The sequence below is a fragment of the Atractosteus spatula genome, chromosome 8 (assembly GCF_055471065.1).
Source record: "Atractosteus spatula isolate fAtrSpa1 chromosome 8, fAtrSpa1.hap1, whole genome shotgun sequence".
NCBI lineage: Eukaryota > Metazoa > Chordata > Actinopteri > Semionotiformes > Lepisosteidae > Atractosteus > Atractosteus spatula.
The window spans coordinates 39,561,490-39,577,080 of NC_142713.1; the positions used below are offsets into that span (position 1 = coordinate 39,561,490).

Genomic DNA, 15,591 nt, shown 5'->3' on the forward strand with positions numbered 1-15,591 from the left:
CTAAAAAGTTAAACTTTATGTTCCATCAGTGTTTTATTTTAAAAATTGTTTTCTCTACAGAAAAAGTGTGAACGTTACTATCCCCTGTTTGGTGACGAGCCTTTGTCTTTTGGACCATTTAAGATCTCGTGTGTAAGTGTTTCATCCCTTTATTTTCCATTTAGCCACCAGTTTTGGTAAAAATGTTTTCCACTTGGCAAACGCATGACTAGCGTCCGTTTCTGAGTACATGCTCCTAGCCTGTGACTTTCCCTACAGATCCTCTGCTGAAGACGGAAGTTAATCAGCATAATGAAATTACTTCTGTCATGTCTCTTCAATAAATGTCAGGGCACCCGCCTTAAAAGACATCGCCATTTTCCTGATGGCATTTTGAATATGTTGCAGTTACGAGTGTTTAGTTTATTTTCTCTGTGTAGTTATAGTGCCAGGTGGGAGATGATGATATTTGAATCTGGAACTGTGAAAAAGAATGAACAACAATGATTTTTCTCTCCTCCACGCTGTACATAGCCTAGTGTCGCTGAAGCCAAAACAGCACCCTGATTGAAGTGCTCCAACTTTGTTGCTGCAATACTTACAAAAGAACTTGACGAAATGCAATGGAATTACTTAATGTTTATTCTTTTGAGCCGATGCACCGCATTATTCTGTGGAAAATCAATAGCTGAGATTTTTTTTATAGTTATTTTATGCAAGAAGTGTTACAGCTGCATTATTGAAGGGCTTTTTTCAATTTATTATGCTCCTAAAGCCCTTTCATCAGTGGCAGATTTACAGGCAGAGGGAAGTTCAGTGCCCCCGTTAACTGAGGTGGCAGTCTGTGACAGCTGATAGACTGGCTAACGTCAGTACGGAGTTCAGTATCCAGTGGGTAAACGCGTTTATTAAATCAGACAATATAAAATCATTCTTCTCTGTATATTATCATAATTCGCTATCTGTTTTAGCTGTTGTAAAAGACAGTTTCCTTGCAAAAGGTAAATGGCTTGATTGAGCCATACTGGGGTGTCTAGACATGTTAAAATGATGGAATCATGTGGCTTGCTTGGAAATGTGAGAGAAGCTTGATGCAAACTGAAACTTGCTAAGGAAGGTCAAGCAGTGCTAGTGCCTGCATTCATATCCCCTTTTGCTACCTTATATGTTTCAGTTGTGAGGTTTTCTACTGACTAATGACAGAAAAGATTCATTCTAGATAAGCACATGACACTGAAAACATCCCATATGCGGCAAACGTTTGAACCATATATTGATTTTTAAATAAAATTTTCCGCCCTACCTGTATGTGAATTTGAGTTGAACAAGGCTTGAAGCACTGTGACATTAATGTGCATTATCATTATACTGTATGCGCTTTCTTACTTACATTTGTTGTTATGTAAACTAATTTTTGAATTATTTTACTTATAAGGGAGAGACTATTGTAGGCCTGTTGCAATTAAATGGAAAATTAACAATTTCTTTGTTTTAAATAAATTATACATGAATCGCTAATTATTGTGGGACTTTTTACTTGAATGAATTCTGGAAAGCTGAGCCCCAAATTGATTGATCAAAATTTGTGCTGCAATTATTGATGGCAATTTTGACTGTTAACAGTCAAAATCAATGAATAGCAAAGCAGGCACGGAAGTTCTATACGTAAATCATTTTTTTTACCTTCTCTTACAAGCGAAATTAGTTTCACTTTGTCCTCACCTTTCCAGATTCAGCTACCATCTTGGCTTCTATTGTGAATTAACAGCGGTTTCCTATGTTGTGTGAAACATTCCTTTCTTTCCAAATAAACTTTTCCTGCCATACAGACGGGGTCTAATGTTAATAAAGAATTCAGGTTACAGGTGAACACTTTGCACTGTTTAAAGACAAAAGATTGCTAATTTCAGGACTGTCATCCCCTTGCTTGTTTTAGGAGACGGAACAAGCTAGAACAGATTACTACATAAGAACTCTTATAGCCGAGTTTCAGAATGTGAGTATTTCCTTTCCTTTGTCCTCTTTAAATCAGCAGCAAATGCCTGTTTTGTGTTTGTGTTGTGACAGCAGGATTTGGGGTATAAGGCACAGGAGTTTGACTTGTTGTACTTTCTTTCTCCGAAGGAAACTCGTAGAATACACCAATTCCATTACATCAACTGGCCGGATCATGATGTCCCATCATCATTTGACTCCATCCTAGACATGATCAGTTTAATGCGAGAGTACCAGGAGCATGAAGATGTGCCTATCTGTGTACACTGCAGGTGAGAGTCTCTCTTTCCTGTCGGGATTACTACTTTTCAGCACAAGTGCACAAGCCTGTTGGATGCTGTCTGGCTGTTTTCTGCCACAGCTTAACTGTTTAATTCTTGAAGTCCGACAGTCAAACCTTGCCTGATCTTATAACTGTCATTTTTGTGCTATCAGGGCATAAAATGTCCTTGGTCCATTCTGGATAAAGACGTTAAATGTGATTAAAAGTTGAAACTTAAATTTGAAATGTGTAGCTCCATAGATGTTAAGTTGACCATGTGGCTGTGTAATGAGTTTCATCAGCAAAAACAACTTTACATGTCCTGTTTGTGAAATGAAGCCTAGGCTACAGTCCTTCTGCCAAGAGACTACAGAGATCATTTGTTTCTGAGGCAGTGATGTCATGTCTACTTTAGAAATCGTGTTATAGCTTAGTGGGCGATTCTTTGAACAAAACCTTTTTGATCTTCAGTTAGTGCCAGGAAGTACTTTGAAGTACCTTCAAGCTAGTGCTCAACCCAGTTGTCTGAGCAATTGAACCCACATGTTCACATGTGTTCTGGAATCCTTGTAAGGAATGTTCAGGTTGTTCCATCGCTTACGAGAATTCCAGTGCTTGAGGTGCTTTGATTAGTATCGTTTCTCTTTGTGACAAGGTGCAGGGGGACTCTTAACACAAAATCATTTGCCCCTAAGTTCACAATTCTCCGTGTGCTGTCCCTCATTTGTGGCTACATGGTCTCCATCAGTGGCTACAGTGGATTCTGATCGGTTGTTTTGTGTTTCGTGACCCTGTATGTTTGTGATCCCAGCGCTGGGTGTGGACGAACAGGAGCCATTTGTGCCATTGACTACACGTGGAACTTGCTGAAAGCTGGGGTAAGAATCTGCGTTCGGCGTGGTTTGTCTTTAGACAAATGCCACAAAAATAGAAACTGATGGAGAGAACGATGCTGTTCCTTATTCCTGGTAATCCCTAGATTCACTATTGTCTTTGCACGCCTGAGCAAATTTATCATATCATCATGCTGGCATTGAGTGTGGTGACAGCCCAATGTGACCTCCTTTTTCTTGTAAACATCTTTGTATTAAAGATGGCAGTTTCTCTGAATCTACATATTTCGTTCTTGTAATTGTTGTAAAGATTAGGAAACGTGCAGAGAGCCTGGGAATAGTATTGGTAGTATAGTGCAGAGCGTGACGGAAGCTGAGGCCTGATGGGAGCTAAAGTTGTTCTTCTCTGTAGAAAAGTTGCGCAACTAGGAAGGATGTGTGCTCTGCCAGATAAATCATGTCAGGGTGCATGTTGGAACCACTGCTTCAATCTTGGGAAAGATTGCACTTTAAAGCATTTGCAATTTTTTGAAGAAACTGACAGTTGTCTTCAGATCAAACAGTATTTAATGTACATGATGCAGCGATGCAGTATTTAATGTACAAATAAACTAGGTTCATGTATTTGGCAGCAACTCCCCAGCTGGATGCATGAGTAGCAAATTGAACATCTTCTCTTTTGCCGTGTAAAAGAGAATACTACTATCGGCGTGATGTAGTTCTCATCCCCCAGGCTCCTCTCCGTGCTCCTTTCCAAATCGAGGATTGCAGTTATGTTTTCTCTGTGATGTTCTTCTTTGCTTGTAGCCTAAACCCTGCTAGAACTTTTATGTACGTGAACTTTGTTTGAGATAGAAGAGCCTCAGGGCCCGACTGGAAGTTTGCAAGTACTAGTGCTATCGCTGGCCTGATACAAGGGTTTTTGTCCTTCGCTGGCAATGAGCTCATGCCGAAAGGACTTGAAGCACTTTAACTTGATGTCGTGAGTGTGCGGTACTTCTGCAGTGCTAGGCTGTTAGAGTGCTCCTGAGTTAGACAGTCTGCAATCCTGGGTTTTCCTCGTAAGCTCCCTTACCCACAGGGCAGGACTGTACTAGCTATTGTTGAACACAGCTAGCACTGTGAACAAACAGAAAAAATAACTGTCTCTGTCTGCCCAGAGTAACATAAATTATTTTTTAAGAGCTTTTGATTCAAAGTAGCACTTAATGATTTTGCCAGTTTTACTTTTTTTTCTTACAATTTTTCTTCTAATCCAGTTAAGGGAACACCATTAAGACTTGTCTTTGAGTTGTGGTTGTGAAGAAATATCGTCTGAGAGGCCTTGCTGCTTTTCATAATAGTGATTACCACATGCACATCAGCCGGAAGATGTATTCTGTAATTTAAAGCAGATGCCTGACAGTACCAATCACTAGACTATCCACCAGCATATTCAGCACAGAAAAAAATAGGAACTGGCGAGTTCTGCAGCAATTTTGATTTTCCATGGTGATCCATTGTCTGTGTTTGTATCTCACACAATTCGGGATCAATTATTTTGCACCATATTTTCCCCATTTTTGTTACAATTTTTAATCACAGTGATTTTTGTCATGGTGCTGCACTATTGATTCCATACTTTGTTGGCTCATGCAGTACTTGTGCTTGATAAGATGTGAGTGATAAGTGCTTGATCCCTCTTCCTTTTGTTCTAGAAAATTCCAGAAGACTTCAACATTTTCCACCTAATTCAGGAGATGAGAACACAGAGGCATTCGGCTGTACAAACCAAGGTAAGTAGGGCAACCAGATTAATTGTGTGTTGACGTAACCCATAGTGATATGGCGGTGCCCGAGTCTCTCATCGACGTCTCTTTTGCGCTGCAGGAACAGTACGAACTGGTCCATCGAGCCATCGCACAGCTCTTCGAGAAGCAGCTGCAGCAGTACGAAAGCCCAGCAAACTCAGAAATGGCAGATGGCATGGTAAGAGACCTTACTGGTGATTCACAATATGTGTAACCCTCCAGACGTCAGACTTCACCATTGTGTTCGGCCAAGGGACGATTTAAACTGTAATAATTAGCAATCTTCACTGATTAAGATCGTTTAACTACACCGTTCCCGAGTATACCGTTGGAAAGCCTCCTGTCAGTTACATCTTCTTTTTAACTTGTATTATTGAGAAGATTATAGTCAAAATCTGTTTAAAGTGTTTTATGTTGAGTAAAGATCGTAAGCTGCTGTACTGAGTAAAATTAAAAAAAGATTATAATGTGTATAATAAATAACATCTTCAGTTGTGGGTTATGTGTTCCATGATGGACTTGACTGATTTTCCTTTATTTAACTTCCTGTCTTTCATAATCCCTGCTAGAAAACTGATCTCCTTTTTCCATTGGATTCTTGCGATGCACTCTCACTTGGCTTTTGTTTGACCATGCCATGCTGGGTTTTTCCAATTGCGATGCATTCTGGTCTCCAAAGCCCAATCTGCTGAAAGTGAAGATGAATTTATGCTGCCAGTTGAAATGAAAAGTGAAACGTTAGCAGTACTTGTTTGTGTCTTGGGCCACTTGCTCTGTGTTGTGCTCGAGCTCTTCTGAGTCATGCGGCACATTTCTGCCAAAGCTCGACTTGTGAATTTTCACGTGTTTAGCGTTTGAAAAGGTCAGTAACAATTCAGATTATATTACTGGGTAACCTGTTTTAAGTGGACCGATAATACATCATTACTCTTCTCCCTCTTTGTTTCCAGAACGGATATTTTTCTGAATGGTTATTTTGTTGTTCTTAGCTGCTTTTGTGCTAGAGGCCACAAGACTGTGTTCTATAACGTGGTTAGGTTTTGCAGGAAGAGCAAGCATTTTGACTCGAGGGGGTTATCTTTGTGTATATGCCATCTAAGATTACCCTCCAGAAGGCAGTTCCATAGTAAATCATATCTACATTCTGACAAGTAGAGGTACCCATCTTGGGTCCCGATGCAGGAGAAAAGTGGAAAGATTCAGACTTGCCTTGAGAAAAAGGGGTTAAAGCACTCCTGTTCTGAAATTAATTTGTCTTAACTATCCCAACAAATGTAGAATCCATTTCTTGTCTGAAATAAAGGCAGGATGTGCTGAGCTATGAAGAACAAAAAAAGGACCATTACAAGTTGCAGAAAAGCGGCATCTGGCCTGCTGCCACATACACAGTCCTGCTTCCTTCACTAAAACCAGAGGATCTCTGACATAATGCTTTCGGAGAGCCTGAGAATAGTCAGGCATCTGGGGAATAATAACCAGCAGGCATTTCGTTCTTTTTTAGAGTTCACTCACTGTTTACTTATTTATTTGAACTCCATTATTCAAGAGCTAAGCACAAGGACAGAACATGTCTGGAACACGGCCAGAAAGTTGATAAGAAGGCTGGAAGACCTGGGTCTTGTAATCCCATGTAGAAAAGAAATGCAAATAATTTAAGATTCAGGGTGATTTTTTTGTGCTCGGCTGTTGGTAATTATAATTTACATCAGGTTTTGCCTGATGGTCTGATCTCTAAGCTTCAGTTCCTAGTACCCCCTTCTGAATGAAACGGAAAAAGGAATGCCGAGCACCATGAGGAATTCCACAGGAAGATTAGAAGCAACTTGGAAACAAGTACAAGCACACAGGGAGGGCGAGTGCCTGTTAATCGATCCGTCTGTTGTAGGCTGGTGACAACAAGTACATGAGTGCTCGACTCGAGCGGAGTCTGTCTGTTGGCCTGCTGTGTACTGGGTCTCTGGCCTGTGCTGAAACTCATGCGATGCCTTATATCAGGCAAATGTATCCATTTCATCGTGTAGGTGTCAGAATAACATAAGACACCAGAGAGGGTTTCTAACTGAAGAGTATCACTCTGGTGATTGTGTAGAAAACTGTTTCCCCAGTGGTTTCCTAAACTGCTGCTTTGGTGGTTGTCTCTTTTCAATTAGAAAGGGTTTCCGTTTCCTACTTTTCTGGTAAATCATTTTGTATTTGAAGAGCTTAGGAAGTTGAAAACATTACTTTCTATTGTATTTAAGTCTTTTGAGACTTTTATCATCACAAAGTCATGTCAAGCTGTGATTTTGCAGGATGTCATTAGATAATGAACATCATAAAAATTATCTTAGTAATTTTCTTAGTTTTTAACCATTGTGTCAAATGACTTTTTTTTTTGCAAATCACAGGATAACCCTTTATAATGAATGGGACACAATTTCAAAATGTTTTTCTTTGATTTTTTCATTTCATGTTGGCTTTTATGTCTGACTTACAGAAAGTATTTCTTTCAAACCACATCATTGCATTTTCTGTTTTAAGAAGTCAAGATATGAGCGAAGAAAAGTGATGTCTAACCTATTTTTTTTCCTCAGGATTCTCCAGACAGTGGTGTACAATTGGCAGAGCACTACCTAGCAGGGATAGGTTTGTCAGGGCACTCTTAATAGAACAAGTCCTTAAATGTCTCAGGCATCTTTAGTGTAGCATCAATGTTGGTCAGTGCCACTCCTCCAGTCGCTAGTAACACTGCTGTTGCTTGCTGACTGCTGTATGAATGGTTCTATGGGTGGTCAGAGGGGTTTTTCTGCCTGCTGTCATGCTTCCTGTGCGGTACAAGACATGTAATGGAAAGAGACTGTTAAGTGGGCATAAAATACAAAACCCTTCTCAAAATGTGTTTCTGCTTCCTGCAGGATGAAATCAGCCCTGAGAAACCTGACAGGAACTCGGATGAGGAGAAGCTAGACACACCGCCACCCAAACCCCCCCGGATCCGGAGGTACCCTCCTTAATGTCCACTCAAGAGTGAATGAAATTGAGGCGCCCGTGTTGCGTCACAGGCTTGAGCAAGGTCTTGAAGGATTGAGCACTCGGTCGGAAAGCTTTCTAGAGCGCGTGGCACTTCAAAATTCTTAGTTACTGTGCCCGTTTAGGCAATGGGAACAAATAGTGCACTTCATCTTTGAAAACATCTGCCTCCTTGCTGTTCTTCCCCTCCTACCCTTCAGTCTATCTTGATGGTTCCTTAAAAGCTTGACCAGTGTGGGTCAGAGAAGCGTTTCCAGGAAAGAACGTGCAGATGCTCAGCAGCTGTGCGTTGGACTTGGGGAATTTCAGCTGTGCAAGTGTGGAGGACCAGTGTTTGAAAGGCATGATGACTGTTAGATTTCACCTCTTGTGAATATATTGGATAAGAAGCACTGTCATATCAGGATTTTCTTCTGTATTAAATGCCCTCAGAACAGAAATGTCTTTCTGTTCCTGAGAGCACTGGCCACAGAAATGGTAAAAAAATCCATGATCATCATGTACAGTAAGTGAAATGCAGTTCAGATTGTTTCAGGGGAGGAGGGTTTAGAGCCTCCTGTTAGTGGTCATTCTATGCCTCCTAGGCCTCCTCTCATTTGTGCTAGAAAATATGCCATTAGATCTGAATCATTCCAGTATGTGTCTTTGTTGAATAATTCTTTGGAGACGATTTTACATTTAAAAAGGCAGCATCAATTTTTAAAGGTGGTGTTTTGCCAGCAATAAAAGGAAAGAGCATATTTATCTGTTTTCTTGTGTAAATAAATGCTTTGTGCTATTGGCAAAAAACACTACCAGTGTGAATCACACAACTGACTCTCCATGCTAAAATTTCTTTTCCAATGAATTGTCAAAAGAAACACAGTCAGGAAGTAGTTGGTGGTTTGAATTAAGTTCTGCAAAATAACAGCATTTCCAGCATCCTTTATTCCTGGATTCCTGTTGTAAACCAGCTACCTGAACATCTTTCTTCTCGTCATGTGAAATGTGAAGGTCAGTGAGAGTCATTAGTGTGCACTTGAAGAACTGCCTCGTCCCTTTTTGACATACAGTAACTCTGTCCCTGATCTGTCGAGGTGCTGGGTGAGGGTCATTGTCAAACAGACCACATTGTGCTGGCTGCCATCTGAGGCTTACATTCAGGAAACACGGTTTTTCTGAAGTGGCTAAGGTCTTCGGTTATATTTAGGCTGTGTCAAGTGATTCTCTCTTTGACGACGTGTGTCATCGTCTGGTACAGTGCCATCCACACTTGCAGGGGGGATTAAGCAGATTGTCAATTAGCTTTCATTGCGCCAAGCATTGACAACCTGCACACAGGCTTGCTTTTACTCTGCTGTTCTTCCCCTGTGTTCTGGAGAATGATCACTTGTGATGTGCAGGTAGTGTCCTTCTGTGCCTTGTATGTTACTAAGAAAACATTAATAAGCTGAGCTCTAGACGTACAGTAGGAAAGTATTGTTCTTTTAAAACAGATACTGCAAAACAAACTGCTGAATTATTTGGAAATGCTCTTTTTGTTTTAAAAGAGGAAGTATAGCAGCTTCTCAAGACAACTTAATGTCCATACCTTAAAAACTTACCTTGTATGTCTGCTTTCCTTCTGGACAAGCACCATTAGTTAAGTAAGCCACTAACTGAGCTAATAATGTGATTGTATCTAATCATTTTCAGCTGCCGAAAAGTTAAAATGTCTGCAACTTTTAAGTTTTAATAGTTCAGTGGTTAGGACTGAAAACAGTAGTTGTTAATGAAATTCTCAAGCTAAAGAAGTGTACAATTAAATAAAAGAAACTGATTTTTTTCCATGGGTCTGGGGTCTCCAGGATCAGCTTTGTTTGGAATGTTCCAGAACAGGTCAGAATTATCAGTAGTACTATCAGTTATCAATACTTTTCTTTCCTGGATTCTTTGTCAATGACAAAGCTAAACCAAATTCACACACAAAAGTAAACAGACATGAATATGTGTTGCAGAATCTGGAAACACTGCGGTTCTGTGGAGCAAATAAGAGGTGAGCGTATAAACTCTGGGACAACAGAGTGTAATAATTACTGTCCGACTAAGCAGTTCTTCATGAATTAGGTGTTGTCTATACTGTTTGCAAGTGTATAATTGACTGCGTCAAGATTCTTGGTTATTTTCCAAACCATGGTTTGAATGATCATTATGTTCCCAAACAAAAATATTTGCTGATTCTGACCATTTTCAACCATTTGTGAAGAATCCTTGTAAGTTCAGCTTTAGATCTGCTTGAACTGGTAGAGCTCTCCATGTTTTTCTCTGTACAAGCCTGTGTGACCTTTATTAGCAATTCACACGCGTGTGAAGTGCCGCAACTGACCTTTTTATTTTTTGAGCATTTGCTCAAGAAAATCGTATTCGTTCAGAAAGCCAGTGGTTTACAGAATGTAAAAAGAGCAGCTGCGTTGCTTCTGTCCCAAGCTGCGAGTCACATCTGTGTGGGGGTCAGGTGAGGCTGTGAGTAAGGTGCCATCTTGCTTCTCACACAGCTTGACTTTTCTTCTGCTTCAACAAATCACTCTGGCAAGGTGGAGTAGCGGATCTGCATGGTTCTGCTTGTAATAACTACTTTGTGTTTCTGTTGTCATGATTGCTTATTCATTTTTTGTGTGCAGGAAACATTCATTGGAATGTTCTTTCTATAGCACTACACATGAGGATTCCCGGGTTTTTGTTTGCTTCATGTTAGCCAGCGAGTGGCTGGTCTGTATTCCCAGAAAATTAGTTCTCATTTGAATCTTTTTTTATATATATATAGCACCTTTCAGGTTAAAATGACATGAAACGCATGCAGTAATGCACGTTCATTAAAACTTTCAATTTTCCAACCTCTTTATCCAATGCAGGGTCACAGGGGAGCCAAACCCTATCCTGGCAAGCAACAATCCAAAGCAGGATACACCCTGGACAGGGCACCCACAAACACTAGCACTGTACACCCGCTCGCACCAGGGCCAGCTTTTGTTCAAATGTCTTCAGCATAAAACTAGACTAAAAAGATTACATCTGTAGGCTTCCCGAGAGGCCCAAATCAATACAGGTGCCTGCCTGAGCAGAGGCTGGGCTTTATGCTTCACGGGTTCAAGTCTGGTCATGTCACTAGCCGACGGTGACTAGGACTCCTAAAATGGTCCAGTGCTGCCAAGGCTAGGGTTAGATTAGTCAGCCGGGGGTCTCTTGGCCCCTCTCCACCCAGCTCTCCCTGACACTGAGAAAACCCTCTACTGTATACTCAATTATGGGACTGTGCTGCTGGTTACCGATTAAAAGACAAGTGGCATAAAGTTCCATACGACTGTGTGTGGTTTCAGAGTTTGTAGCTGTATGCCTAATTCATTGGCTCTTCCAAGTCCGATGGCATGACCAGATATAATTGGCCAGTCAAATGTTCTGTGAAGAGTAACATAGAACGAAAAACCTGATTTAAAAAATACCTGTAGACATGTGGGATCTCACGTTCGATGGGAAAAGCAGTTCAAACCCTGGGAGAAATGGAGCATAAATCTCCTTATTCACAAAAGTAAGTCATTCATGTCATCCAATGACATGTCAGCCAGTCCGTTCCCAAGTCCTTTATGTGTTTTAGATTTTATTCTGAATTCTGCAGGGAAGCACAAATAGGAATGGCATTCTCATATGTCCTGTATTTAGAATGGGAGAGCTGAAATTTAAACATACTGCATCTGATTAAGAATATGTTTAGATGCATCAGCAGTTAGGCGGTAATTAAAAGTAGTCAAGCTCGGGGAAAAAAAAATCAGGTTCTGTGTGAATTAATACAATGATATGAAGGTGGAAAAAGGGCAGATGATGTCAGATGCCAGAGTGTGATCACGAATGATACCATGATTCTTAACCTTGGAACCTGGGTTAATTTATTTCTTGCTTCCTCTCAAAAGCACTATAGCAACACATATTAATGTGCCGTTAAACAAATAGGACCCAGATCAGAGAGGGTCAGTTTCTCAGCTCAGTTATCGGCACCTTCTCGCTCTTTCAGGTATTGTTTCCCAAAGTGGTTTCTGATACTGCCAATGAGTCACACACTGCAAGAGGCATGTGTTTGTGAGACAGCAGCCATTCCACAGCAGTCTGAGTCAAGATTATCTTGAGGTGACTCACGATAATCAGACCTCCAGCAGTATGGCCTAACAAAGTGGTATCATTTGAAGACTAAATGAATTCGTTGTGCTGTCTTGAGGTTATGATTGCCATTGTGAGCGGCTGCCATGTGTGGAACAAAGTCTCTGTGAGACTGAGCAGTCCTCAGTAGAAGATTAAAGTTCTTTATAAGTATTGGTGCTGATGCTGCCTTCACAAAACATTATAGCTTTGGAAGGACAGTGCTTAGATTGAAAGAAGACACCTTTGTACAACAAATTGAGTTCAGAGCAATTCAGAATTTTGGTCACGTTAGCAACTGCCCAGCGCCTCATTTCACTGACGCGTCACTTTATCGTTTTGTGACCTTTTCCAGACTGACAGGAATCAATGACTTTTTTAACAGGTCCTCAGGAATATCTTTTGAAGGGGGTATGACGTGCCTCTAGATTTTGTGGTGAGGTACCTGAGATTTACTATCATAATGAGACAAAGTTTATTTAGTTTTGTATAGAGCAGGGCTAAATTGGCCCTGATTGTTCAATAAAGTATTCACACAGCTGACCCTAGTTATGTCTTTAATAAAATTGTATGATCTAGGGTGTGTTAACTTTTTCATACAGTTACATTGGATGCTGGATAACTTTATGAAATAAGCAAAACAAACACCTAACTTGGGTGTTATTTGCTCACTCAAGCTCCGTTTATATATCACTAGGCCTCACACGAGGCTCCGATAATATTCAGTGGCGAATACCGAATACTTTTTCACTGAACTGTGCTTTATAAATATAGCCAATTCTGCTATAACGATAGTTGAGTTTCTAGAGAACCCCCCCCCATTAATATTACTGTTGGTTTTTACTGTTGGTATTTACTGTATGGTATAATAATCATGAATTGAATGCTGCCATGAAAACACTGAAACCAAGCACACGAGATGGGTATAGTACTCGTCAGACTTCGTTGCTAAGCGATAGGAAGTGCAGCAGTGGAGGAGGAGGTTAGTGAGAATTGCAGTAAAGATGGAGGAAGGTTTTACATTTTAAGAACATTTACAGTGACAACCTTTTTCTTCAAGAAATATATCTGAAATGTATGTTTACACTGACCAATCAACCTGCACTGAGGCAGGTGCTCAGCTGCTTATTCCCGTGTGTGTGTGACTGTTTCCCATGTACCCACTCGTGTTGTAAAATACAGCAGCAGTAACGAAATCACTGCGTCATATTCGATGTGCACTTTGAGGGCATGCATTACAGCAGAACTGACTGTTGTGTAGTTTTAGGAAATGTTAAAGGGACAGCCCTTGCTTCCAGAGGTTCAAACATCAGACCCCCCAGTTCTGCCGTGGTGCTGTTGAGCAGATAACCAAACTTCCTTGTACTCTGTCTTCAGATGGGTCAGAAAACTTTGGTTTTCTTTTGTAAGCATCTCTGCGGTAGAGGCTGTTGATAAGTAGTTCACACCTTTGATCTAAAAAAAAACTCTTTGAATAAAATCTAAGTGTCTGTTAACATTGTTGCATAACCCACTGCATTAGTTTCAATTGAAATTACTTCTTAGATTTCTTTACCTGCACCTACTCCGTCTCTGGGCTTTGTTACCTTGGAACTAAGCCCTACTAATGCTGCCTGTGAATTGCCTATTTCAGATTTGTATGAAAGCATCAATAGTTGCCCCTTTCATTTTTTAGACACTTTTTGTTTTTGTTTTTTGGAAAATAAAAATGCTTCTGTGCCGTCTCCAGTGAGGTTTTGTTCGGTAGGTGTTGTGGAGTTGAGAGACGGAGAACTGAGGGAGGTGAAGTAGGTTGTCATTAAGATGCTGTTAATCCAGACTGTCCATGGACAAGCGCCAGTCCTGGGCGTTTTAGATGTCCTTTCAGTCTGTTATGAACACAGTCACAGATAAAATTGTGCCAGATTGTTAATCTATACAGTTTGATGTTGTGGGGAGAGAATTTTTTTCCCCCTTTTGATGGCCATTTTCTCACATTGTACTTTATCTGGGTTCCTTATACAGTCCGTGCATTATGGGCTGAATGCCGTCCTGTCTGTTGTACAGAGACATGAGCTGAGCACTGTGGTCATGGTGTTTAGGGTATGGCCTGCTGGGGCCTCTGCCTTCCTTCTCTTACTGCTGCTATCGCCTGAGGGCGCTTGGGAAGCTGGAGCAGGAAACGAGCTGGGTTTTATCTGCTCAGAACGAGACAAACCCCCTGCCGAGTCGCCGCGAAGCAGCCACATCAAGTGCCTGGGCTTCTGGGTAAAGAGGAACTGGGGATAAGTGCCCACGTTGGCTGTGGCCTGCTTTGAGGAGGCAAAAAATGAAAAAGGCGAAACAAAATGGAGTGGGAAAACCCTTCCACTGAGACTCTCCATCCAAAAATCCAAAAAGCAGCGAAACGGGGGGGGATGTCAGATACTGTTGCCATGGCCTTTCAATGCAGCCCTCCAGTCATCCTGCTTATCCAGCTGTCAAGCTCTGTTGAAGTTGTAGGTCATCTGTTTTGTCTTTGTGGCAATTTTAAAATTAAAACAATGTAAATTATACACGTAGTGCATTGTAGTAGTGCTTCAGTTATCAGCTAAGCAAGTGGTTTATGGAAATATCTGAGGTGTTTTTTTATTTATGTAATAGGAAGTTTTTGAGTACCAGCTGTTTTTTTCTGTCTGTCTATAAAGATTCCATTTTTAGGCTCTAGGTTCATATTCTCCGCTACAGGCTTAAAAGGTTTATTTTTATTATTTCTGACCTAAGTATCTTTGGAAATGCCATTTGTCAGTGTTTGTACTTTTGTGTACTTCAACAAAATTATTTTGTTAAGTGAAAATGTGATTGAATTCCATTATTGCAGATTTATGTTTGCAAAACTGTTGGTGAAGCACAGTTCTATAACTTTAAATTTCAGCTAAAATCGTGCATTAACATACATTAATATGGGTAGAAAATAGCTTCCTTACTGATTTTGTTTAAATTAGTGAGGAAGTGATTTAGGGATTTTATTTGCTAATGAAATGTTGTGCTCTGTATTTTACCAGGAAAACACCAGTGCTTAGAGAACGTCTTTTCTAGTCAAAAGTAAGAAGTGCTTTGGAAAGTGAAACTATTCACAGTGCTTATATGTGACAGCCTAAAAACTAAAACACTGCTTTAAGATTTAAAATGTAGTGCACCATCTTGTGGTGATAAGTGAATTTCAGAGGTTACTCATGTCAGTTTGCTCTTCGGTTAGCAATTTTGCTGTGTGGTTGTCCCATGATGGGCGTCCTCTCTGCCCCTGTTGTTCACTTGACTCAAAAACGCGTCGCATCAAAAATCAACTGATAGTGAAAGTAAAACAGAGCACCAGCTGTGTGCAGCAGTGATGATGATGCAGTACTCATAATTGGAGGGCTGAGAGTTCACATCCCAAGTGGGGCACAGCTATATAAATGGGGTCTAATGTAAGAGGAGTAAGTGCATCAGCTAAATAAAGAAATGAAGTTCTGACTAGGAATTTGATGTGCCACGTAGGGAAGTATTTTATATTGCCTGTCAACACTGACCTCTATATGCTCTGTGATGAATTACGGTCTTCAAGTGCAAGAAGTAT

The 15,591-nt window shown here is 40.6% G+C and overlaps 1 protein-coding gene across 2 annotated transcripts in view; it reads left to right on the top strand.

Moving 5' to 3' along the window:
* The window catches only part of ptpn12 (protein tyrosine phosphatase non-receptor type 12), a 63,478-nt gene that overhangs the window by 37,429 nt on the left and 10,458 nt on the right, over positions 1 to 15,591 (top strand). For both annotated transcript variants that reach the window (XM_088923168.1, XM_088923169.1), the window contains exons 6-12: positions 61 to 132; positions 1,916 to 1,975; positions 2,104 to 2,246; positions 3,048 to 3,114; positions 4,767 to 4,844; positions 4,939 to 5,037; positions 7,754 to 7,839. In XM_088923168.1, coding sequence (XP_088779294.1) covers positions 61 to 132; positions 1,916 to 1,975; positions 2,104 to 2,246; positions 3,048 to 3,114; positions 4,767 to 4,844; positions 4,939 to 5,037; positions 7,754 to 7,839 — 605 coding nt within the window. The remainder of the gene's footprint in view (positions 1 to 60; positions 133 to 1,915; positions 1,976 to 2,103; positions 2,247 to 3,047; positions 3,115 to 4,766; positions 4,845 to 4,938; positions 5,038 to 7,753; positions 7,840 to 15,591) is intronic.